We start from the raw sequence: 26,485 nt of genomic DNA, 5'->3' as shown, positions 1-26,485 counted from the left end.
CTATATTTATTTATTATGCAAAAAATGCTCAGTAGTTTCAATATCATATACTTTTCTAATAGAACATTGTTGGGTTTTGCACTGGGTTGAATAAATGATGGTGAAGAAGATACAACTGTGGGAAATGGAAAAGTGTGATGGGCACGTTTCACACTTTTCTAAAGTGTTAGAAAGATAAATCGATGATGAAATATTTGAGCAACTTAAAGGTTATTTTTGCGACAATGGCCTCCAGATATTTAATTGATGGGACACTGATCAAACCATGTCACACAGAAGGCAGTTATCAGGCAAGTGATGATATGCATTTGCATTTTTAGTAATAATGGCGGTAGTGGATGGGAGTTTTATGATGAAATTTGGGAGAGGCTAGACAAGTGGGTGACCCACAGATCTGCATCATATCACGGAAGTGATATTTTAGTATGGACGAAAAATTCAGATTGCCGGTAGCTGTGAATATTTTCAGGTCTGAGTCTGCTGCTGCAATGGCTTTCCTTGCCTCTAGGCGGCGCACGACAACAGGGTGTCGTGCTCTGCAGTCGGATGCTATTGGTTGGTGGGACAGACAGAAAATTCCTGAACGTTCTCAAGCATCAGCCGGCGCACCGCATGCTGCTACTCAGCTTCATGGAACAAGAACAAGGGTGTATCACCGTCCGCTGACTGAAACCCACTGTAGCTGCTGCTGTCACTGTTAGCACTGAACTATATTTCTGTTCGTCCTTGTTTTTACTGCCCTCTGCACTGTTCAGTTAGCTCGCGAAGATGTCAGTTGTCGGGTTTGACGTCGGGTTCATGAACTGCTATGTAGCGGTAGCCAGAGCCGGAGGGATTGAAACTGTCGCCAATGAATACAGTGATCGATGTACACCGTAAGTACATTAATGTGTATGATGATTTGTTTTGTATTGTCTGCACTGATAGCAGGTACGGAATGTGAATGAATCCACTGTTCATCATAGTACTAAGTGAAGCTAACGCTGCTGGTAAGCTAGTTAGCATGCTAACGGATTTCACAACAGGAAACAGCATGTGATTGCTAAAGCTAACGCTAGCTTACACGAAACCATTGAGAGAGTACAAAGAAATCCTGGTACCTCTTCACACGGCGAAATGCCTCTCGTTGTGTCGTACGACGGTAATATCGTCGAGATGATCCAAACAGTCTAATAAATGACCTGCCCGGACAGGTGATGAGTATTTTCTTACTGCGGGCGTGAATGAGCGCATGATAGGAGGAGGCCGGGGATCCGATCTGTCAAAACGGCTTTATCAATCCATTGTACTTCATTTTCAGATTCATAGTCGATTAAAGATATCGACGGAAGAGTATATAATGCATCAAAAAATATTATTACGTGTCGTCATTACAATCGATTAACAGTTTTGTACATGTTACATTAACCAGACACGAAGCTGCACCACCATAATTTAAAAAAAAAAAAAAAAAATGTTGTGAAAGAGTGAATTGAATTGTGTTTTGTGTTTTAGAGCATGTGTTTCTTTTGGACCCCGGAATCGGTCAATCGGTGCAGCTGCTAAAAGCCAGGTATGTTTTTAATAGGCAAGGTGGGATACTGGGTATGTGATCACCAGGGTGGATTAGTAACTTTTTGTAAATGGGAACCTACAGCAGCCATTGACAGATACATGCTCAATTTTACCAGCCATTCAATAGTAAATCATTATTTTGCATTTGGATGGTGGATGCTGCTAATTTCTGAGTATGAGCATGACCAATACTAGGCATGGGTACAACACACATCAAATTCGTTTTTGTTTAGGTGTGCATGTCTTTAACACAGAAGGATTTTTACTGCTTAACAGGTTGTCACAAACTGCAAGAACACAGTCCAGGGTTTCAAGAGGTTTCATGGCAGAGCATTTTCAGATCCCTTTGTGCAGCGCCTCAAAAACAGCCTGGTCTACGACATTGCACAAATGCCTACAGGAACAACTGGCATCAAGGTAAGGGAAGAATGAGGAACATTCACAATTAATTTTTAAAGCATTTATAGCCTAGTCATACCGGGTGTACTTAATTATTATTATGGATGTACTTAATAATTATCCTTCAGTAATTGTCCTTGTAAAATTCAGTATTCACTCTGAGAGACATCTAATGGCTCCCGTATATCTTTATTATTTGACCAGCGAGCCCAGGTATTTAATAATCTGCCAAATAAATTTTAGTTGGAGAAGAGAAATGCTCCTTCAGGCACTCTCTCTCAGAACAAGGAGAAAAGCCTTTGTTCAGTTGGACATATTCATGGTTTAAAACATTGACTGGTTTTGACTTCACAGTGGTCTGACTTGCCGTATGCAGACTGTGGGTACAAGCCTGCCATTGGCTGCCTCTTGCATACTGTATTCTCCTCCCCCTTTCACGATCTGTGGCACCATTTTCAAAAATCACCGTCATTGCAGGAAACCACAAAGCTTCGACACAGCAGCCTACATGCTAAAAGTGGCAAGTTACGCTAACTGTAACCTGGTCCGCAATGGTACCAACTTAAACAAGCTAGCAGCTGTTACTATTTTGCAGGGGCACCGTCGCTGCATTGTGGGCTTTGCTCCTCCAAATCAATTGTGATTGGTTTAAATAATTAAAAACCAGCCAGGCTGTTTCGTATCCCCTGTAGCAGAAGGATGATTGGTGCAGCCAGACCATTCCACAGCATTGACACAGCTGTGCAGATTGGTGTTGCTATGAGAATCTAATGTCTAATAAGACTTGTTAGACCTGTTAATCTATGAGGACATGACACAAGAAATAGAAATCTTTCACACCTGCAGGTGCAAAGAATACACATGGTCACAATAGTAAAAATGCTTTATCTTCCATGCCTTCATTCAGAACCTTTTGTGCCTCGAAGACCAAATTAGCTCATCTTTTGGATTATTTGTGGTTATTACTAGGTGAGTTTTGTTTCTAACAAAGCTGAACAACACTTTGTTGCACCTATGACGTGGCACATGTGTGCTTCTTGAAGTTGTGAAATGTCTGTGTCATCACAAGTTGAACCGTGATAAAGTTCAAACTGAAACTTGATGATTCAGTAGAAGTGTAAGGGGTACTGTCAAGACTGACAGACTGAACGTTAAATGAAAAAATAAGTCAAACCGCAAAAGAAATGTGTTTATTTTAACAGAGATTGAGGTAGACCGTTCTGTGTAATCAGCCCAATAACACGTAGTCACTTGCCATGCAGAACACCAATTTTGAGCCAACGTATTATAAATCGTCTAGAGCGATGTAATAATGTCTGACAATTTTTGACTTTGTCTAAAGGTGATGTACATGGAGGAGGAGAAGGTGTTCAGCATTGAGCAGGTCACGGCCATGCTGCTGACCAAGATGAAGGAGACGGCGGAGAACGCCCTTAAGAAGCCTGTGGCTGACTGTGTCGTGTCTGTAAGTATTAAATCTTACTGTGCAGTTTTTGATGCACCTATACAACTTGCGTGGTTACACCTGCTGCCAGTGTCATTAGTAAACAGAGTTTGCTGAAATCATGCAATTCCCAGCATAGCTCCACCTGCGGCTGGGAACCCAAAATGCAATACTAATATTGCTTGTGATTGACTGTCTTAAGTTACACATCATAGAAGCACACAGGAAGAATACAGCCAGAGGTGGGGTGACTGTTTTGGTTGTCTTTACCACCAGTAGCTTATATTTACAGATACCTAAGTAAACTTTACACTGCTTGTTAACTAGCCAGCGCAGCTAACCTGTATCTGCTTGTCAGTGAGTTCATCCACCTTGTCGTCCTCTGGCATGTCCTCTTCTCTGGGGATGGATAACCTGGAGCTAAGGCGGAGAGACACGGTGTTGCTTATAGGTGGACATGTAAGAGGAGAGGTCTTTGAACAGCTTCCTCCTTAGAAGGTAGTAATGGTGCTGTGATGTGTAATGTCGAAGCAAGACTAGACAAAAATATCATTCAGGAATCCGTATCAAAGTCAAGGTATTTTTGAACAGTACCCAGCCCTAGCTCCACCCAACTTCAGCCAGGCAAGAGGTCTGATCGGGCCGGTTAGTGCACTGGGCCTTTAAGTGAAAAAATAATCTGTTTCAATTTCTCTTCTGTTGTAACCAGGTTCCCTGCTACTACACTGATGCTGAGAGGAGATCAGTGGTAGATGCTGCTCAGATCGCTGGTCTCAACTGCCTGAGGCTCATGAATGAGACGACTGCAGGTCTGTACTAGGTGTTTTTGGGCAGGGCTTGGGCAAGGATGTGCATGTTTGTAACCGTTCTCCTGACTCTGGCTGCCACTCAGACTTAGCATTAGTCGTAAAACTGTACACTTGTCAATGATTCCAGTAGTTCATTAATAAGTCAACTATTTTCCTTACAGTCGCATTGGCCTATGGGATCTACAAACAGGATCTCCCTGCTCCCGAGGAGAAGGCCAGGAATGTGGTGTTTGTGGACCTGGGCCATTCTGGATACCAGACATCAGTGTGTGCCTTTAATAAGGGCAAACTCAAGGTGTGTAGACAAATCAGCACATTCCACAGTTTTTAACAATCTTTGAGAGACTGTTTCATGCCCTCAACTCTCTCTTGGCCTCTTCTCCACATCTCTCAGATCCTCTCCACAGCTTGTGACCCAGAGTTGGGTGGGAAGGACTTTGACGAGGTACTGGTGAAGCATTTCTGTGAGGAATTTGGCAAGAAGTACAAGCTGGATGTCAAGTCAAAGCCCAGGGCTCTGGTCAGGCTCTACCAGGAGTGTGAAAAACTGAAAAAACTGATGAGTGCCAACTCCTCCGACCTGCCGCTCAACATTGAGTGCTTCATGAATGACATTGATGTCTCTGGAAAACTGAACAGGTAAACCAACATGAAATCCTTTGTTGCTTTCAGTGTCTGTGGTTCTACTGTGTGACATTTAAAAAAAACTTGAGTCACATTCGACTTTTCTCCTGCACAAGGACTCAATTCGAGGAGATGTGTGCTGATATTTTGCCCCGAGTTGAGCCTCCACTCCAGAGTCTCCTGGAACAAACCAGTGAGTACAGAGTTGACTTCACTTTATTCACCAGTCTTATTAATTCTGTTAGAGAATATGATGTGTGCAATTTATTGTGTGATTTAATAAAACGTTTTTTGTTTCATAAGAACTGAAAAAGGAAGACATCTATGCAGTAGAGATCGTGGGTGGAGCTTCTAGGATCCCGGCCGTCAAAGAGAGAATCAGCAAATTCTTCGGGAAGGAGTTAAGCACCACCCTGAATGCTGACGAAGCCGTGGCCAGAGGATGTGCTCTGCAGGTTAATCTCACTTTGGTTTTTAAAGCTGGCCTCCAGTCCCCCCCATTGCCAGAAAACCCTCATATCAGCGCTTGAAGCTGCATCTGTTGATGTTTTGACGATGACGTGAAATGTTTTGGTTTTTTTTTTTTTTTTACATTTAAAATGTTAACTATGACTGCAGCTCATTGAAACACTGCTTGTGTCTCCGCAGTGTGCGATACTGTCACCTGCCTTCAAAGTGCGTGAATTCTCCATCACAGACGTTGCTCCCTATCCCATCTCCTTGAAGTGGCATTCTGCTGCAGAGGAAGGTCTGAGGTAAGAAAAAAATACAGTTTTGGATAATTTTTGTTGTTCTGTCTCAGATGTTGATTATTTGATGTAATAATGAGTATGAAATATTCATTTCTTGCAGTGATTGCGAGGTATTTCCCAGGAACCACGCAGCACCTTTCTCCAAAGTGCTCACCTTCTACCGGAAAGAGCCTTTCTCTTTGGAGGCCTACTACAATTGCCCTAATGAGCTGCCCTACCCTGATCCCACTATTGGTAAGCAACTAAATCTTCTTAAGTGATCTGTCACCACTAGGGGATAGAGAGAGAAGTAGCTAATGTGTTAGCTTACACTCCCAGCAGACACGCAGCAGGATTAGCATCCTGTCATGCTTCTGTCTGCCTGACAAATGCTTGAAGTGCTGGTTTGATGCACAAACTCCTGTGAAAAATATCTAGTTTGATGGACATGATCAAATTGACAAACGCCGGCTTCCTTGCAGGCCAGTTCCTGATTCAGAAGGTTGTCCCACAAGCATCTGGTGAGAGCTCCAAGGTCAAAGTCAAGGTGCGGGTGAACATCCATGGCATCTTCAGTGTGTCCAGCGCCTCCCTGGTTGAAGTACAGAAGTCAGATGAGACAGAGGAACCCATGGAGACAGAACAAGCCAATGACAAAGAGGGAGAGGTACTCCAACCTATTTTTTTTTATTTTTCTGTTTTGTTTTTTTTTTCTTTTCATCATTAAGTGTCTTTTTATATTGAACATCAGATTCAAACTTTGTCATTTCACTGCTGTGCAAGACAACACAAACAAATTACAGTGGCACTTCCTGATACTAAAAAGAACAATATAAAAAAAAAGAAAAAAAAAACACGTGTTTGTTTTTTCTGCAGAGCAAGATGCAGACTGATCAGGATGAGCAGCAAGGTCAGGGAGACAGTCAGAAAGAAACTGAAGAGAAGACCCCCCGCGAGAATGAAGAGATGGATGTAAGATGCTCAATTTCTGTGCAAAATAAAGAGTTACCAGTTTATTAGATTGGCTCTGAAAGGAGATACAATTCAGTACAATAAAGCTAAAGCTGTGTTTTTATCCTCATTGGTGTAATTGGGTATCGCACAGGTGATCTGATAAGCTGTTAGATCATTGCACGTCTTGTTTCATGTTGAGTTATATTTTGAATTTTAATGGTGATTCTCTGACCTACGTAGACAACCACAGAGGAGGGCAAAGGCGAGAAGAAGTCCGACCAACCCCCACAAGCCAAAAAGCCCAAAGTCAAAACAAAAGTGCTGGATCTTCCTATTGAGAACAGTCCACAGTGGCAGCTAGCAGATGACATGCTCAACCTTTTTGTAGAAAATGAGGTAAACTTTCATCCATCACATACACACACGACTAAATCCACCCATCTGACCGTCCTCTTTATTTACTTGATCTATTTTGAAGTGTTTAGTGGTTACAGTTGCTGTTTGGGTTCTCCTCAGGGTAAGATGATCATGCAGGACAAGCTGGAGAAGGAGAGGAACGACGCTAAGAATAATGTAGAAGAGTATGTGTACGACATGAGAGACAAACTACACGGGATGCTGGAGAAGTTTGTCAGTGAATCTGTGAGTAAACAGTCACTTCTGACTCCTTGGACAGAAGGAATTTTGATCAAAGTTGGCCCCTTTGTAGTGCCTGTTCAACACATTTGGCCTTCCTTAACACACTGTGAAATTATTTTTATACTTTCAGGACCGAGATGCTTTGTCACTAAAGCTGGAGGATACTGAAAACTGGCTGTATGAAGATGGAGAGGACCAACCCAAACAGATGTACATTGACAAACTGGCAGAGCTGAAGGTAATTATTGCAATAGTAATGTTTTTTTTTTCCTCTGTTGATTCGTTGACATTTTGATTTATTTAACTGACATGTATACTATGTTTGCTCCAGAAACTTGGCCAGCCCATCCAGGAGAGGTATACGGAGGCTGAAGAGAGACCTAAAGCATTCGAGGAGATGGGAAAACAGATCCAGCAGTACATGAAATTCGTTGAAGCATACAAAATGAAGGTAAAACTAAAGGCTTCGTCTTGACGATTACTGTTGAACTTCTCACCACATAAAAACTGAAGGCATCATTAAGAATACAAGTAATAATGGCTATAGTAACTGATAACACCACTTTCGTTATATCCCGCTGATTTCCAGGAGGAGCAGTATGACCATTTAGATGAGGCAGATGTCACCAAAGTGGACAAACTGACCAGCGATGTAATGATGTGGATGAACAGCGCCATGAACCAGCAGAGCAAACTGAGCTTGTCGGCGGATCCCTCTGTCAAAGTAAAAGACATTCAAGCTAAAACAAGGGTGAGTGTCTTCTCATTAAAACATCACAATGCCAAAATACTGAGAAAAGGGAGTAGAATACAGGAACAGGTATTGTGTATGACAATTTATGGGGAATAAGCAGGATTGCAGGATTTCTGGGCAGTGAAATGGTCAAAATTCACACGTTGCTATTAGGGGTTACCATCATGAAGTTGCTTTATGCTGTTCTAAAGTAATGAGACACAGAGGTCCACCATCTATCAGGAACACAGGAGTAGCTTTGGTGACTATGTATATATTACACATTGTGTTCTTTGGGTAATTTTCCAGGAGCTGTTCTCTGCTTGTAACCCCATTGTGACCAAGCCCAAGCCCAAAGTGGAGCTCCCCAAGGAGGACACACCTGCAGAGCAGAACGGGCCTGTCAACGGACAGGAGAAGCCCCAGGAAGAAACTGGAGAAAAGGGAACGACCGAGGACACAGGCAACCCCACCTCAGAAACCACAGAAAACAAGCCTGACATGGACCTTGATTAAAGCAGCCTAACACCTCCGCAAGCAACGCTGAACAAGGAGCTGGTTGTTTCAGATTGAGATGCAGCCTGGGTGTATATCAGAGCAGGTTAAAGTGTTTCAGGAATGGCAATCCGCAGTCAAAAAGCAACCAGGGTGATTAGCACACTGAGCCCAGCTCCTGGTGGTATCTCTCTGATGACATAGCATGCCCTCTCTCTTTCTGGATGACATAAATCAAAAGCCAGCTGCAATAAGCCTGTTTGACAATGAGCGCTGTACACAATGATGGTATTTATTTCTGTTGTGTGCTCTGTACGTGTTCTGGTCTCTGTCACAATATGGTTTTAATAAAGGTATTGAAAATCACTTGTCTTTATAACTTTTCTTCAAAAATACCCCGAGTGGCGATCATGGTGCCAGCTACCACTGAAGACACACATAGGTCATCATGTCCATGGTCGAGGAACACAGGGGGTTGATGACATGACCCAGAGTTAACGTTTCACTAGTAGACATCCAGCCACTCCAAATATAATGTGTCAAACAAGGATAGATTTATTAGAAAGCCTTTATTATAGTGGCTAAATTATTAATCTCCATAATCATTAAGAACACCACCATGTTTTGACCACCAGGTCTTCATCAGTGCTAACAGGGCTGTGTATGTGTGCATGTTTTAAATGGCTGATTCTTGACTCTATCTTGAAATTGTGCTGTATTGAGGCAAAAATCTCAAATAAAGTGCTTAATATTAAAACAACAATTAACCTCATAGTGTTAATGGGTGAAAAAATTAATATCGAGAAAAATCTAATTAAACACCTGAGAGCTCAGTTGGTGCTGAGCTGCCTGCCGCTATGCCAGCCAAAGATGTCAGGTCCTTTCATGAGTCATAATATAGCTGATTGAATTTGGTAACAGGTGTGATTTGGTCAATATGAAGGTAAAAACATAAACCTGTTCAGGACGGAAGCTGAGATACAATCAAAAACTGTTTAAAAAAAAGTTACGTTAGAAGACTTTTAACGTGACGCTGAAAACGCAGTCATTATATGTCTCTTAGCAACCAGTTAACGTTCTGCTCAGACGTACGCACATCTTTCATGCTAGCTCCCCCGATCCGTGTGTGTGATTACGCATACAACCGCAATGTTTGGAAAAGCTGTACATCACTCGACAGAGCAGAGAAACACGCACAAACGGCACAAGCTGTAAAACTTCGGCGTTTTCATCTCTCAAGTCAACTGAGCGACTTTGCTCGCTAGCTAGCATTAGCTCGTGACAATAACACAAGTCCAGGAAGCGTCACCTCCGCGGTGAGCGCTCTTTGCTGCCAAACACAGAAATCACATGAGCCGTCCAGATCCTGTCAGCGGCGAGTCACGGCGACAGTCAGTCCGAGGTAGAGGTACATGCTTTAACTGCATTCATTGTGCTTTATCAGCAGTCTGGAAGTACAGTTAAAGTTTTGGTCAGAGTGTGCAGCTGAGTTAAAGTTGTCTCTTTTTTTCCAGTTTGTTTCACAATCCGAATGCATGAACAGCGATCTGATGTGTGATGTCCTAATGAGTCTAAAGTCTGGGCTGGGTGTGTTCTGTCCCTACTTAAGGGCTGAGCTTCTTTAGGCAAGCCACTCTTTCTATTCTTTGTCTTTTTACCTCAGGACGATGAAGCTGATCATCCTCGATGACTACAAGCAGGCAAGCGAGTGGGCTGCAAAATACATTAGAAACAAGATTTTACTGTTCAGACCTGGCCCGGACAGATATTTCACCCTGGGGCTCCCCACAGGTAAGAGGCTGGCAACGCCATACAGCTGAGCTGGAATATTATTATTTATTTATTATTTTTATTTTTTGATTGATTGTCATAATGTGGTGAAGGGTATACTGCGTCGCAGTGTGTAAAACAGTGTTAGTCAGTAGTGTTTCCCCCACAGCTGCTGACTCAGTGTCATTGGCCTTTTACTTATATAATCCATCAATGGAAAATGCTTCAATTATTTTTAAATGTTTATAAATGTTATTAAAGTTAGCTGAAAAGTGAAAGTGAAACGGTCTAACGGTCTGCTTATCTTATTTGTCTATGCATATTGGTAGTTTAAAATCAAATGCTTTGTGACAAGTCTTGCAAAGAGCCAGTACAGCTATCACATACATTTAGTGGAGTAAAAAAAAAATACCACAATTTCCTCTGAAAAAGAGGAGTAATAGGAAAGACTCAAGTCCTGTGACTCCACTTTTGCTTTGTAAGCCTTTGTCTGTTTTCAGGAAGTACCCCTCTGGGTTGTTATGAGAAACTGATAGAGTTTTACAAGAATGGAGAGGTCTCGTTCCAGTACGTCAAAACGTTCAACATGGATGAATATGTAGGTAAGTCTTCACCTTTCTCTCTCCCCATGGAAAATGATTACACATTTAAAAATAATTGAAAGCTGTGGTCTTGCACAAGAAACTGTCATAAATTTCTATACAGGACTTCCCAGAGATCACCCACAGAGCTACCACTCCTTCATGTGGAATAACTTCTTCAAGCACATAGACATAAAACCAGAGAACACCCACATCCTCGATGGCAACGCTGCTGACCTGCAAGCAGAGTGCAAAGCCTTCGAGGAAAAGATAACAGCTGCCGGGGGGATCGAGCTCTTCGTCGGAGGTCAGAGCTCACAGTGCTGATAATGAATATATTATAAGATAAAGTACGCAATTGAGATTTGTGCTGAGTCCCATTCTGGTATCAAGTGATTTTGCTGTCATTGTTGAAGTGGCAGTAAAATTCAAACTGCTCCTCTTGTCTTGTCAGGTATTGGACCAGATGGCCACATTGCTTTCAATGAGCCTGGTTCAAGCCTGGTTTCCAGGACGAGGGTGAAAACCCTGGCACAGGACACCATCATAGCGAATGCCCGATTCTTTGAGGAGGATGGCTCAAAGGTGCCCACCGTAGCACTGACCGTGGGAGTGGGCACTGTCATGGACGCAAAAGAGGTTAGAAGCTAAGATGAATGTCAACCGTCTGTCCTGTTTTGTGTGTTTTGCTTCTGTTGCTTTATGTTTCTGCAAAATGTCCGATACACCATAATATGTTCGGAATGAATACTATTTCCTGTCAGAACTTTGCTTTTATTAGCAGACCGGTGCATTGAACAACGATCTTGTCATCTTGCTGACACAACAAAAAAAGTTGCTTTTGCCCAGTCCCACAGGCCACAGTTCACATTTTCAACTTCTTCTCAGGTCATGATTCTCATCACTGGATCACACAAGGCATTTGCTTTATACAAAGCTATAGAAGAAGGCGTGAATCACATGTGGACAGTGTCTGCATTCCAGCAGCACCCACAGTCTGTTTTCATATGCGATGAAGACGCCACTATGGAACTGCGGGTCAAGACTGTAAAGTACTTCAAAGGTGAGACGACATCACAAGACTACAGTGCTTAAAGTACTGTCTTTCACTTGTGATGAATTGCAAAGCAGGTTGCATTCAGCAAAAAATTTGCCTTACTGACATGAATTATTGAAAACAAACTTTGATTCTTGTTCTTTCTTTAGGGATGATGCCAGTGCACAACAAGCTGGTGGAGCCACTTCCGTCAGAATCACAGAAGAACTGAGGAGATCCCTTTCAAACTTTGAATGAATTAATGAGGCATTATTCACGAATCCTTTGTATTCTGGTGGAGATGCAGTGGTGGACATCAAGCAGTGCCTGGTGTTAACCTTAGTTAATTCTTGTAGTAATCATCAGGTGCTGATATTGCACAGGCTGTTTTTCAGATAATTGTTCACACTGCTTTGCTTCTCATTTGTTCTTTTGAATAAAGTGCATTTCATTTTCATATTTCTGTCTCTGCGTTATTGGGGATAGTGTTGAGGTCCTCAGTCTGCTCCCTCTGTCACATCACATGACAACACAGAACAGCTAATGTTGCCTTCAAGTGCTACATGTAAACTTCTAAATCCACATTTGTGCTGGAAGTAATGGCAAAATGGCCCCTTGAACAAACTTTTCATTGTGTTTTTAAGAGAAATGAAGGATCACGAAGTCTTTTTTGCCAGCTGTGAAATATAACTACTATAACATTTTCACAGACAAATAAGTACAATTTCAAGAGTATTGTGATTCTTGCTACTATCTATTTCCTCAGGCACAAACAATACACTTGCACCCCACTACATTTCAGTGGCAAATATTGTAGTGTTACACAATTACATTTAGTGGGCAATATGAGAAGGGATGTCATCTCCCTTGTTAACCTGCCACCCCCATCCTGTAGTAGCACAAACGGTCCAGGGGCAGAGGGGTTGTTTAGTTGAATATGTAAGTCCAGTCTGCCTGACTCATTGATCCTTTATCTGACTGAGGTTTGTGCATGTTAGAATCTATGGCTCCAACCACAGATCTAACTGTGCCGTGTATTGATAAATCCATGGTGCTGTCCGTGGTGCTGAAGCAGCAGATGGATTTTTAACTGCACCTTTTCTATCAGTCCAACCCTTCTGTCAGTTTGGTCTTGGATCTATAATATTGTCTAAACTATATACTATAAACACTCATTTCTGTACATTAAATTACCTTGAGTTCTGCTATTAACATGGATTTTTCTGGACACAAATGTGGTTCAATATTGAAATCAAAATAATATTTTTCTGACTTTTTTTTTTTAACTAAGTCCCTTGTCTTGTGCAAATACTGTAATTATACAATACAATTACTTAGAAACAAAACATCAAGAGAAAACAGGTGAACATGAGTTGTTGTAATACATCTGCATATTTCTTGCTGTGGGTGCAGGAGGACGACTTTGTGGCCAGGGATGATTTTCAAGATGCAGACCAGCTGCAAATAGAAAATGACGGCATCTTCATGCTCACTTTCTTCAGTGAGGACTCGATTCGCACTTCAACAGTCGACTTGTGAACTATATGAGTAAACTGGCCTTCAGTTTCATTATGATAGAAGTGGCCGGATGGTTGTTAAACATGTGTTTCCACCCGGGCGAGAACAGTCACACGTGATCAGAGAACAGAACAGAGAGCAACAAAGTGGGGAGCAGGTCGTGGTGACTGAATGGCTCAAACACAGGACTTTCCTCCAGTCAGCAGCAGTTCAAATCAAAATGAAACCAAAAGTAAATGATGACTTTTTTTTTTTTTTTTTTAATTGAGCTGGCATTACTTACCACACACCAAGTGTCATGGGACATTTTTTTTCTTTAGTAAATAAACCAGTCACACAAAATTGAAGTTAAACTGAATGCTAGAAAATTCCTATGGAACTTTACACCACGTGAAAAGGCATCATTACGGATGAAAGTAATTATACCTGTTGATAATTGATAGCATCACTTTCCTGTTCATTTCTAAGAGGATCAGGATGAAAATTTAGATGAGGCAGATGTCAGCAATGTGGACAACCTGACCAGCAATGTAATGATGTGGAAATCACTGGTACCATCTTTATTACTTTGCTCAAAGATACCCAAGGCCTCTGAAAGGCCTCACATAGGTCATATTTATAGGAATATGGGGGGGTTGATGACATGACTTGGACATAACATTTCACTAGCAAACGCATATTATGCATGTTGGGTTTTTAATGACTGATTCTGCTATTCTTATGAAAATCTGCTATGCTAGCTCTCTTGTTACACGTATGTAACTGTACATACAACTGCTCCAACAACTGCTCCAACAGTAGCTCATGATAGTAACACAAGTTCATTACACATCTACATTATACATACCTCTGCAGTGACTCCTGATAGTAAAGGTACACATAGTACAGGGTACAGGTGAATGGAAGAACGATACTCTTTGTGTTTTATCAGCAGGCTGAAACTACAGTTAAAGTTATTATCACAGGGTACAGCTGGCATCAAAGTCGTCAGTCTTTTTGCAGCTTGTTTCGCAACCTTCATGAGTCTGAAATCTGTCCTTAGGTGTGTTTTGTCCTGAGTTAAAGGCTGAGCTCTTTCAGACATGCAACTCTTTCCTTGTCTTTTCACTTGAGTACGATGAAGCTGATCATCTTCGATGACTACAACCAGGCAGGCAAGTGTAGGTGCAAAGAATATGAAAAACAAAATTTTTGGTCAGACCTGACCCAGACAGATATTTCACCCCTCATGTGGAATAACCTCTTCAAGCACATAGACATAAAACCAGAGAACACCCACATCCAAGATGGCAACAATGCTGACCTGCAAGCAGAGTGTAAAGCAAGTGATTTGCTCTCATTGTTGAAGTGGCATGACAAAATGACACCATCATGACTAACTGTGGGAGAGGGCACTGTCATAGATGCAAAGGAGATTAGAAGCCGAAATGAATGTCAACCGTCTGTCTTGTTTTGCTTCTGTTGCTTTATGTTTCTGCGAAATCACAAAAATATCATATAGTTGGAATTATTACTATTTCCTGTCAGAACTAGCAGACCAGTGCATTGAACGATGATCTTGTCATCTTGCTGACACAACAAAAAGGTGCTTTTGTGCAGTTCCACAGGCCACAGTTCACATTTTCAGCTTCTTCTCAGGTCATGACTCTTATCACTGGAGCACACAAGGTATCTGACTACATTTACATGACAGCTATTTCTTTGTTTTTGCTTCGCTTAGTTCATGATTTTGATAAGAAACTCTATGATCATCTCAATGATGTATTGTTCAAAATTACTCAGTGATATAAAGTGATTTTCTACCTTTTGACTGATGCAATATTAAAGCACTGCCCGTCAGTATTGGTAATACAATAATAAAACACACACTGCAACACTATGGAAATCTGCACACTGAGAACTTATATTTTTGATACCGGGGGTACATTTCGCACATTTTTCGCAAACATCTGGTAATAAAAAATTCCGACAGCACGTGAAGGCAGTATGAGAGCCTGCTACAATCCGGGCGTCAGGAGGGGGAGACGGAAGGAGATGGCCGACTAGGAGGCGGTGTTACCTTTGCTACTTCGCTGGCGAGATTCTGTTTACTTAACACATCATCGCAGCTTAAGTGGGAAGAGGACGTTTAAATATTTCGCTCCTCTTCCACAATGGCAGAACAAAACAGCAATGTCAGATATCAAGAGGTATGTACCAGTTTGCTTGCACGCTAAAACGGAGCTAACAGCTAGCGTTAGCTGCTAACAGTGGTCAACATTAGCCTGTCAGTGAGAGGAAAACAACGAGCTCAAGCGACATTTGTTTACGGGCGGGCCAAAGTGAGCGAGAAATACCTCAAGCTTATATCAAACCAAATGCCTCACAATGAAGGGAACTAATAAACGAATGATCATAATTTCGTCACATTTAACTTGAAGCTCATGTGACCTGTTTTCATTTAGCAGCTAACTAGTTAGTGACTTGTAGCGTTAGCTAGCATTAGCTGGTTTGAACAGGAATGTTGCGTGGTGTCACTTCGTGTAGCTTTGAACCAAGACCGTTTCACTCCCTGACAGCGCTGGATGAGGGACCAGGCCAGCCTGTCAGTTATTTAATCTCCAGAGACAGAACAGGATCAGAATACTAATGTGAAGGTGCAGCCTGGTCGTTTGTTGACACACGCAGATTATGTGTGAGATCAGGAGTGCAAAAGTTATATGGCGGTGTAATTGGGGCTCTGCAGTTTTAGTCATGTCTCAGAGGTCACTGCAGTGCAGCCAATCCTAACTGTTAGGAGAGAGGGATTGTTGCAGACATGTCTGTCTTAACCACCACTTGTTGCACAGTGCATTAAACAAGCGCTGCTGGTTAACCTTGTTACTCCCCTTTTTGCACCTTCAGTCCATCTGTGTGGTGCTGTTTCAGCACTTTGCCTAAATAGACGTTGGCTGTGCAAACCAAGGGGTGCTTTGAGGTATAGGTAGGCAGTATGGATAAAACCCTCTCGTAACTTCACATACAAAGCAGTATCTTTATTTATTGCTTTGTAGTTAACTTGAAATGCAATTGGGGAAGTGTTTTTAAAGGTTAAAGAACCCCACTTTGAGGTTAATTTCACTGTATTATTTCCTGTCCTGAATTCCATATACTTTTAATAGTTTCAATTCATCATAGCCAGCAAGTAGAGTTTTCCTAAAGGATGTCTTTTAAGGTTGACCCAAGTTGTGTAATTAACATTTCCTCAGCTGGTGAATGAAGAGGAACCGACCCAGTCATCCCAGGAGGGTCCTGCCCCGGATGCACCTCCACCCTACAGCAGTATTGCTGCAGCAAATGCAGGTTAGAAACCTTCACAGCTCCATCACATACTGTCAGGTAACAAACAGAAATATTTGAATCCGTGAATATCAGTGCCACTGCATACTAATATTCAAAAGTGAGTAATTCTTGAGTAGTAATAGTGTAGAAGTACGTGCGGTGAAATGTGGCAAAGGAGGGAAAGTAAAGTAGTCATAGTGAAGGGCTCTTTCCACAGTGTCACTAGGCCTCAACCGGTGGAGTATTTTAATGTTCAAATTGTTTCACCAACTGCATACACTGTTGACTATCTTAAGGTCTAATAATGGCTAAAAAACGATGAGCTCATCTGGTGTTTTTCAGCATTAAAAACTCTGCAAAGTAAAAAGTAACTACAGCCTTTAGATAAAAATTCAAAACAAAGGAAAACGGTACAGTATTTTCCACTGAAATCGAATTGATGTTCCAGTTGCTCATAACTCACGTGTACTGAAGCAGTACGTGAATAAGTGCATATAGCTTTGTCAATATGTCTTACACTGTCAACCTTAGAGGGAATAATGTCGACGGGAATAGCTGTGTGTGCGGGGCCTTTTAGACTGGTCTAATCTCACTTCTCAAGAGGGCAGGGGTCGTTATGTTGCATAAGTGGGTGTAGCCTTGAGCTCTTCCTGGGTGAGTCCATTTATCGTGTTCAGTGCTGTGTGTGTTTGAACAACACTAAGGAGCATTCTGGACAGCTGCCAAATGACCCAGATAAAAGTCTTGACTTGTATTGGACATAAGCGTTAATGGACACATACTGTACATGACTAATGTCTCTCGTCTTGATGTGACTCTTCTCTCCCTCCACCCCCGACCCCACGGTCTGGTTTTATAATTGTCTGCTGCTGCTTCTCTTTTTCTTCTTCTTCTTTTTTTTTTTGTAGAAAGACTTATCTGTATTGTGTGTATTTATCTGTGTACTGATACCAGATACAGTCTCCTCAAGGGAGATAAAACTGGTGATAGATGTGTTTATTGGCTCCATGTAGGAATGAAAATATAAGCCCAAACAATATGTGTGTTTTGTAAGGAGTAGCTGCCCCATAATGTAGGTTAAGTAGTAAATGTAATGTGGTTCATTCTCAGAGTTAGACAAGGGGTAGGATTAGGCATCTCAACAGCATTTATTTGGCAGAAAACCCAAAGTATATTATATAAGTGCAACAGTCAGTGCACCACAGGGCATGTCTATCAAGTACATTTACATACGCAGTAACAGACACACACACACACACACACTGACGCAGCAGAGGGAGCTTTCCTGTAACAACAACACCAGCTGAGCTTGCGTTGCAGTATGAAGTGTGGAGATAAGCCAAACTCTAACCCTACACAAAAATCAAGGTGAAATAACAGTTAGCCACATCCAGGTTACTACTGGCTTCAAATGAGGCGAATCACTGACACAGTTTCTCTTTACTGTCCCTCAATATTACATACACCAACACTGCTCCAGTGTGTGGGTCTGCAATAGCTAGCTACTCGCCACATCACCCTCTGAACCTGCTAACACCAAACTCAGCATGCTAGTCACCCTAAGTGACCTAAAAAAGGCAAAACCTCCAATTATATTTAGAAGAGTTTGTTTTGAGGCCTCTGTACCTGGATGAAAAGTCATGTGCTTGTCACCTCCCCAGCTTTCTTTGAATACAAGGAAGATGGAGGAAGATTTCCCAACCCTCCATCCTACAGCGTTGCCACCACTTTGCCGTCCTATGATGAAGCTGAGAGAAGCAAAGAAGAGGCAGCCATCCCCCTGGTCACCGGAAGAGTCACGGTAGATTGATCTAATTTTCAAACAGCATTTAGAAATATTCTTCGTCACTAAAGTGCTTTGTCAACAGAGGTGAACACGAGTTGCTTTAATACATCTGCATATTTCTTGCTGTGCGTGCAGGAGGACGACTTTGTGGCCAGGGATGATTTTGAAGATGCAGACCAGCTGCGAATAGGAAATGACGGCATCTTCATGCTCACTTTCTTCAGTAAGGACTCGTTTAGCATTTCAACAGTCGACTTGTGAACTATATGAGTAAACTGGCCTTCAGTTTCACTATGATAGAAGTGGCCGGATGGTTATTAAATATATGATTCCACCGGGGTGAGAATAGTCACACGTGATCAGACAACAGAACAGAGAGCGACAAAGTCCACATGGGGAGCAGGTCGTGGTGACTGAATGGCTCAAACACAGGACTTTCCTCCAGTCAGCAGCAGTTCAAATCAATATGAAACCAAAAGTATATGATGATTTTTTTTTTTTTTTAATAGAGTTAGATGACGTATTATTTTCAGTTGTCAGTCCACTACATTAAGGCTTTGGATGCTGCCTTATTTTATATATATATGTATAAATTTGGTCATTGAACATGGAAAGACTCCTTCTCATTAACATTTGTTGTGAAGTTGATCTTGAATACTAATTCCTGAATTAAATTTAGTATATTCTTAGGGGCTGTTAAATACTGTCCTGGGTGCAAATGACGGTGCGCTCACAGCAAAATATGGAGGAGAGGAGGAGGAGTTGTGCCAGCCAGCTTGAAAGCTGTCTGACATCTTTGAATAAAACTGTCCTCTGTCTGCTGCTCATGCTTTATTTACAAGCTCATGGTCCATGGCAGGTTTGTGTTATTATGCCAAACATTTTCATTTACATTATTTATTTATATATATATTTTTTGTCTCCAGTGGCATTCCTCTTCAACTGGATCGGCTTCTTCTTGTCGTTCTGTTTGACCACATCAGCCGCTGGCCGATACGGGGCCATCTCTGGCTTCGGTCTGTCCCTCATCAAATGGGTTCTTATTGTCAGGGTAAGAGCTGTTCAAGGAGTATTCACCACCGGCAGCTCAGCCACTCAGTGGCTGCTCAGAACTGTGATGGTGCAGATTTCTTAGTTCTTATCTGTATTGCTCCACTGATAGACTAAAGCTAACAGGTCCTGTGTTCTGTCTCTTCCAGTTTTCGACCTATTTCCCCGGTTACTTTGATGGGCAGTACTGGTTGTGGTGGGTGTTCCTGGCCCTGGGTAAGTTACAGACATTATTTTAGAAATGAGTAGCCTGTCCCGTTATTTCCCATGATTCCATGATGGTCAACAATCTTCTGCTGTATTATTTTAACTTCCTGCGTCACATATCTTTTCTTTGCTGTCCAGGCTTCATGCTGTTCATCAGGGGCTTTGTTAACTACTCCAGAGTGCGTAAACTGGCTGATCCCACCTACGCCACTCTCCCCCGAACAAGGGTACTCTTCATCTATTAGAGGTAAGGTGAACACAGGACTCGAGTCCCTCTGAGTGAAGAGATTAAGGCGACTATGGGACTGAACTGTTCATTAAAGAACATCTGGTATTACGTACAACACAAACGCTATTAAGAATGTTTCTTCAGTTAATACAGCAGCCAGGGTCACATCACTGGTTCGCAGCTCTTTGAGTCTGAATCAAATTGCTTGATAAATTTACCTCTGCAGCCTGCTAGCGGCTCAATGCTACATGCTGCTACAGTGTAACACACCTGAATCTCAGAGCTTCTCACAGTTGAGCTGTGGAGAAAGTAGGTGTGTGTGTCCACAGTGAAGACGGGAGGGAGCAAACTGATCAGTTTCAAGGTCTGTTTCTATTTTATCAAGAAAAACAACAAAAAAAAAAGATTTAAAATGCGTGAAGTGATATTTGTCAGCCAATACTGATAATTCTCGACAGGTGAATTCACGGGGTTATCTCCCAGCCAGTGTAAGACCCGAAAGTAAATGAGGATAAATACGGGAGGTTAAAAGGGGCTGAAGTAAAAGCGACGCTTTAGCCTTGTTGCGTCTTTTCTACATTTGATTTGTTCATCTTTCCTTTACCCAAATTCAGGATGTTGGCTGCAGAAAAACTGGACATGACCGACACAGGCAGCAACTCTGTGAAGACTTTCAAATTATACGTGAAGACAGCACTCGGCCAGACGAGTCATAGATGAAGACGACGCTCAGTAAAATATTCAGGAATTATATCACTTGTTTTATTTTGTTTTGAAACTTTATTAATGGAGAATGGTTAACAATAATAGTCCCTTAATGTATTCATTAGTGGCGAATGTTAAGTACTATTTACATCTCTGTCTGTAATGTATAAGTAATGCCTTATATCATTTGATGGTAGCATATGAGCATGCATCTGCCCTTAAGGTCAATAAATAGGGAGAGTCTCATGTTGGTGACACTTGAAGCCAACAGGTATTAGTTAATACAACACTCTGTAGACTTGCCATAGCATGCAGCACACTTTATAATCTGCACTAGTCTCACATCATGGTTTTATTGTGACTATTATAGGCTGTTTTTTAGGTACCACATATACTTGCAGAGCTTTCATTAGGCTGTAAATGGTGATATATGGATTAGCACATAATTCACACCTGTTGGCTTTAAGTAGTGTTGCCCTTTTTTTTAGCCAGGAGGGGGCAGAGTTGTCTGCTGCCTGTAAGGTGTTAGAAACTGTTCAGTGAGGGCATTGTCTCCTTGTACATGCTTGTGATTCAAACACAGTGTCAGTGAGGTGCACCAAAATTACATCCATGTGGCAGAAGTTCTGATTTTACCTGTTAAATATTTTGCTGCACATTAAATCGGGTGAAAATGTCCACTTTGGAAATCGAATTAAGGTTACAAATATGATCTCAGATGATGGAGTGTGTCTTCTTAAGCACGCTGCCCCGAAAACCAAATGTCAAGTTTCAAACCCCGGAGCAGCTCGGCTGACAGTGAAGGGACGCCAAATCTTTTGGACATTGACGGCCACAAAGATGATTTTTTTTTTTAAATTTTTAATGGGCATATGAGTACATTTTCTGGTTCACGTCCTTTAAAAAGATCAAAAAGCTCATTTAGATGTAAAAGCTTGACATTTCCATGACTGTTCAGTGAGTCGGTGGAGTCGGCGGCTCATTCGTTGTCAGTGGAAAAGCTCAGAGATGAGAGAAAAGAGGCTTGGCTGTCTGGATTTCAGCTGTTAATGATCTCACTCAGACATTTCAGATGATCTAAGAGCATAAAAATAACTCTAATTCCATTTTCAGGAGGGTTTTTGCCTTAAGATTTAATTGACAGACGGGGATGGGAAATCTGTTTTTTGTTTGTTTTTGTTTTTTAATTCACAAGGTGTAAGATTTTAGCTGTCGTGTGGGTATCAAAATATATCAAAGAATGTTGAATGCAGGTGCACTTTTAGAAATATGACCAATAAAACCCAGAGGACGTTAACATCATTATTTGAAGCCGCAGACATATAAAACGAGGAATGAGTGACGCAGCGGTGCAGGATTGTGTCTCTGTTTCAGATTGTGGAGGGAGCAGCAGGTCAGAATAATGCAGTTTTTCAAGATCTAACCAGTGTGGACAGTAGCAGGAGTTAGTCTGGACAACTGAGCTATTAGCCTCATCGGTTCACTTCGTATTTCTGCCATGGCTTTGATACAGACTCGTTCTGCTTCTTTCTATGTGACGTAGAGCTGCGACCTCGGGGTTTGTTGATATGAATCTGTACAGAAAACATTTAGTGTTAAATAAATGTCACTTTTAATGCGTCATTTCTGAGTTGTCTGGATTATTGAATGGAGTGTCACTGAGCCTTGGTGGTCAGACATGCTCCCACGATGAGCAGTGTCATACCACTATAATATCACAGGATTTACAGGTTAGTATTATGACTGGGGTGCTGGGAGGGAAGGGGGTAAAACATGTGGCTCGAGATTGCAGCAGAGCCACAGCCTTTATACATGTTCAGTGGTTTGCTGTGAGGTTGAACACATTGGCGGCATCTAGTGGCAGCAAAGTGAAACTGTTGACACCCTGGCATATGCACAGCTAAGAACCACGTCTGGAGAGGAAGGTGTAGGTTACAGAAAAGTCAAACTACACATTTTATACTTGTGTATTATTCAGTGTTTTCTCATCCCACACAGTTACTCACAATGCGCTTTAGTCTGAGAACCACTGCTTGAGATGAAATCAGTCAAATCGCCACTGGTTTAGCCTCAGGTTGCTGTTTGGTTGTTCACCCCTCACATTTCTTCTGTCCCTCCCTCTGCCAAATAAACTGGGATGTTGTGTTAGTGGACAAAAAGAAGAAGACACTCTCAGTTGTCAGGCCAATGACCAGCTGCCCTTCTGTGCACATATTAGTCTTCCTCTCAACAAGACATACATCTGATCTCGACTGATCTCATTTCATCAACCGTCCTCGCGCCGCTTCTTCATTCCTCGTTCCAGCCCAGTTCATGAACTAAAATGGTGAGATATGTGTGTGTTGGAGCTTCACGTCTGTGTCAGAGTACGTTCACTCCCCGGAGTCGCGCAGCTGTCGGGGCAGAAAGAAGATGGCCTTCTGTCCGATGTGAGTCCTTGGACCCAGTTTAGGTTTGCCGTTCTTTTTCAGACCTACGTACCAGCTCCTCTCCTGATGCTTCTGAGATAGATATGTGTTGTAGTGGTTCTCCTCCAACTTCTCCAGGAAGTAACATTCATCAGTCACTGCGGCCTGAGAGACAAACAGAAGGGAAGCAGCAACAGCTGACCACACTTGTGGTTAAATGCAGTCACCAAAGTTTAGATCAAGACTGAATAATGGTGAGTGATTAAACATTTGCATGTGCCTGTGTCATTAGGCTTGTACTGATTTACACACATCATCAGGTGGACTGTAGATACTCACTGAGCTGTACAATCGCCCCTCGTCGCTCATGGCCAAATATCGGTCGGCTTCTGTTCCCTGGATGACCACCACGCCTCTGTCCACAGCTTTGAGCCTCAGAACAGCTGACAGGAGGGCAAAAATGGCAAAGATGACACGGTTTAAAATCTGTGTTCTCGAGTTGAATGACTACATGAATGATTGCTAGTCTAGTTCAGAGCACCCTTACGCTTGTGACTGAATGAATTTGTTATCTTGAAATGGTCAACAAAACATGGAGCCTCTTTGCATAAAAGGTTTAAAATCTTCATCTGGCCAGATGTTTGATAAAGGACATATCTCGGGAAATTCATACACAGACCATAATAAATTTAGAGGACATATCGTAGGCATGGTAGTTTTCTAAGACAAAGATAAAGAGGAACAGCTATGTTGACATGTCACTAGCATGAACCTTCATATTTGATATTAATCGGAGGGCCTATATATCTTTCATTTCTGAGCAGAAGGTTTGGCACTCTAGAAAATAAATGTTGTCAAAAATAAGCCATATCTCTAACATAGTCTGTCACAAGTCTGTGCGACTTATTATACTTCGTCATGTAAGTAAGATCAATAAAATGGCCTTCAAAGTCAAACAGACCAAAACGGAGCAACTGGAAGCTCCCACGTCCAGAAAATGAGCCGCACCGCCCTTTAAAGTGTCGGTAACTTCCTGCCACATTCCACGTCCCTTTCCTGCTCGAACCTGACACACCTGCGGTGAGGTAAGTGAACGCATCATGGCAAAAGCCTGACCTGGACGTAAAATGCGCAGTGCAGTGCGGTCTTACTGTGAACGTCCCTGTCATCCCTCTGGCCCTGCACGGTCCCATCGGGGAGGATCTGTAGGTGATGTCCGCCATTCATGCAGTACAGTCGAGTCAGCCGCCTGTAGCTTGGCAGCAGGCCGGTCTCCACAGCTTGATCCTCGGGTACAGACGCCTCCTCGTCCGCCATCCTGCTTAGAGGAAACTCGGCCGTGTATCCAACCGGTCTGCAGAGGAGCCCGGTGGTCTTTGACAGTAATCAGCGGTCTCTGTCCCCTGCAGCGGTCAGGTGTTTACACGCTCGTGAACGAGCGCAGAGATCACACAGACAGCTGGATGCGCGCGCCCGACTCCTGGCCTCAACCTTCAATTGGGATAATTGTATGGAGTGTGATCCCTGACACTTACAGACCTCAACTGTAACTTGTTAAAAGTGCAGTAATGTGCTATTATTATTATTATTATTATTATTATTATTATTATTATTATTATTATTATTATTTGTTGTTTATAGTGAGTTTAAGAGTCAAAAACTTGTAGGTGTGGTTCAATCAGAGTTGACTGACCGTCGCCAAACAAACCACCAATGCTAAATGCTGATTGGTGCACAGAGGAACGTGACATCACACTGCCAACTGAGCCACATTTTTGTCTATTATTTCTTCATCATCAAAGATGTTTGACGATAAACATTGCAATTTTGACTTACTTGTACTTGAGTATTTCCATTTTATGCTCTTAATACTTGTACTCCACCATATTTCAGAGGGAAATATTGTACTACTACTAACATTCATCAAACTGATTAATAATTCAGTACTTTGCAGATTCTGCTTAATAAAACAAAATGCAATCAAGAGTCCTGATGTGTTATTATAGACTCAGACATACCATATGACTGTTTGAAGTGTCATGAAAACAAGACCCTTTAACACGATGAACTCTCTCAAGGATGAGAATTTCAGTAACTTCGACAACAGTCAATACACCAGCTGCCAGAATGGAAAAGCGCATTTATTTGATGAACAAGTGCTGGGTGTGATCATGGAAAGTGTGTTACAATGAGCTTACTGGTTCCACTGTTCAGAATCACCGAGTTCATACCATGGCAAGCATCAGGATTACAGTTCCTTGTATTTCGAGAAGTACCACACAAAGACATACAGTTCGACCTTTAATCAATGGAGGAAAAGATCACCTGGAGTCATACTACAGAGAGAAATAATACAGAGGGTAGGTATAGAAAAACTTATCTGGAGACAAATACACCACATTTCTTTACAATGGATTATATGTACATCAACAAATTGTAAGCGAAACAAATGTTTTTTTTGTATTTTTTTTTAGAGAAAGCATATACCAGTGAAACATGATCTGCCCTTGATAATTCTCAAAAGTTAATGTCTGCATATGTTTTATACAAAATAGATTTTCAAACAATATTTGGGTAGTGCAAATCTTTTTAGATTCAAGCTGGTTGATTACTTTCACAAACAGTTTGTGTGTGAAAAAGACTGACTCCTATCCTATTCACAGTATTACACAATTTGACCAAAGCCGTCATGTTAGAGTAAAAAAAAAAAAAAAAAAGTGTTTAAAAAAAAACAAAGGACCGTCCATTTGTCTTGTAGGAGCTACTTAGTTTACATGGACATATGCTGAATTTGTATTTGCTTTGGTCACCTTGTAGTCAAACATCAAATAGGCTTGTGTGTGCAGTCTTGGTTGACTGATTGCTGAGTGTATCTGTTACATGAAAATCTGTCCTGCAGAGATAAAATTCCATGTGAATCTCCTGTATGAAAATAGCTTATACTGGGAAAAGAAGAGGGCACGACCACATCTTGTTATGTGATGGTGATAGATTATCTGTCGTTTCTATTGCATATTCAGTTGTCCTCCTCAAAAATGTACAAATAAGTAAGCAAGGATACATTTTTGAGCAAGAAAAGGCAAGTGTGCAATTTCATATATATATAAATATATATATAAGTGTGTGTATATATATAGATATATTTACCTGTTTAAATGAACAGCAGCAGCAGAGATTTGGATACACTGAATGTGAAAGTAACCCATGGGTAACCCCTTTGCAGTTAATGAAGATGGTTTTCAACTATTTTGAACAAACTTGAGAAAGAAAAATGACAAGTATGATCACTTCTGAGCATGGGTGTGAGTGACGACTGTGGCAGCACATTCCTGAAGCTTTATCCTTATCTGTGACGTGACTTTGACAACTTGAACCTGACAAAAAAAAAAGTATACACCATAAATCACAGAAGCAGACACATTTTGGGCGATGTTTTTGGTTCTTGAAGTCAGGACATGATCGACTTAACACGGACAATTACATGCTGTGTGAATCAGACATCAAATTTCAACG

At 41.7% G+C, this 26,485-nt stretch overlaps 4 protein-coding genes across 5 annotated transcripts; 3 read left to right on the top strand and 1 right to left on the bottom strand.

Annotated features, from left to right (window-relative positions):
• Positions 1-551: 551 nt before the first annotated feature.
• On the top strand, positions 552-8,748 carry hspa4b (heat shock protein 4b). Its single transcript, XM_076738875.1, has 19 exons — positions 552-875; positions 1,495-1,552; positions 1,831-1,971; positions 3,296-3,418; positions 4,107-4,206; positions 4,368-4,501; positions 4,601-4,845; positions 4,947-5,023; positions 5,134-5,285; positions 5,479-5,585; positions 5,683-5,816; positions 6,044-6,228; positions 6,438-6,533; positions 6,756-6,911; positions 7,032-7,157; positions 7,285-7,392; positions 7,486-7,605; positions 7,744-7,905; positions 8,197-8,748. Exons 1-19 carry the CDS (start codon positions 769-771, stop codon positions 8,401-8,403), a joined length of 2,538 nt encoding a protein of 845 aa, XP_076594990.1. The 5' UTR covers positions 552-768; the 3' UTR covers positions 8,404-8,748.
• Positions 8,749-9,446: 698 nt separating this feature from the next.
• Positions 9,447-12,226, top strand: gnpda1 (glucosamine-6-phosphate deaminase 1). Of its 2 annotated transcripts, none has more exons than XM_076739139.1 (7): positions 9,447-9,784; positions 10,046-10,173; positions 10,653-10,754; positions 10,858-11,040; positions 11,188-11,372; positions 11,622-11,796; positions 11,940-12,226. In XM_076739139.1, exons 2-7 carry the CDS (start codon positions 10,050-10,052, stop codon positions 11,999-12,001), a joined length of 831 nt encoding a protein of 276 aa, XP_076595254.1. In that variant the 5' UTR covers positions 9,447-9,784; positions 10,046-10,049; the 3' UTR covers positions 12,002-12,226. The 2 variants fall into 2 exon arrangements, with proteins under 2 accessions (XP_076595254.1, XP_076595255.1); XM_076739140.1 differs by having other exon boundaries at positions 9,623-9,790.
• A 3,057-nt stretch (positions 12,227-15,283) lies between these two features.
• ndfip1 (Nedd4 family interacting protein 1) lies at positions 15,284-22,187 on the top strand. Its single transcript, XM_076738893.1, has 8 exons — positions 15,284-15,476; positions 16,515-16,608; positions 18,249-18,388; positions 18,509-18,596; positions 19,300-19,424; positions 19,573-19,639; positions 19,769-19,877; positions 20,474-22,187. The coding sequence occupies exons 1-7, from the start codon at positions 15,441-15,443 to the stop codon at positions 19,873-19,875; spliced, it is 657 nt and encodes a 218-aa protein (XP_076595008.1). The 5' UTR covers positions 15,284-15,440; the 3' UTR covers positions 19,876-19,877; positions 20,474-22,187.
• fgf1a (fibroblast growth factor 1a) lies at positions 21,428-24,460 on the bottom strand. The gene is made up of 3 exons (XM_076738894.1): positions 24,124-24,460; positions 23,312-23,415; positions 21,428-23,137 (listed from the first exon to the last, which is right to left on the bottom strand). Exons 1-3 carry the CDS (start codon positions 24,287-24,289, stop codon positions 22,937-22,939), a joined length of 471 nt encoding a protein of 156 aa, XP_076595009.1. The 5' UTR covers positions 24,290-24,460; the 3' UTR covers positions 21,428-22,936.
• Positions 24,461-26,485: the final 2,025 nt, after the last annotated feature.

This window comes from Chaetodon auriga, chromosome 9 (genome assembly GCF_051107435.1).
Source record: "Chaetodon auriga isolate fChaAug3 chromosome 9, fChaAug3.hap1, whole genome shotgun sequence".
Classification (NCBI taxonomy): domain Eukaryota; kingdom Metazoa; phylum Chordata; class Actinopteri; order Chaetodontiformes; family Chaetodontidae; genus Chaetodon; species Chaetodon auriga.
Note: the sequence above shows the minus strand (reverse complement) of the source record. Positions and strands in the feature narration are given on the sequence as shown.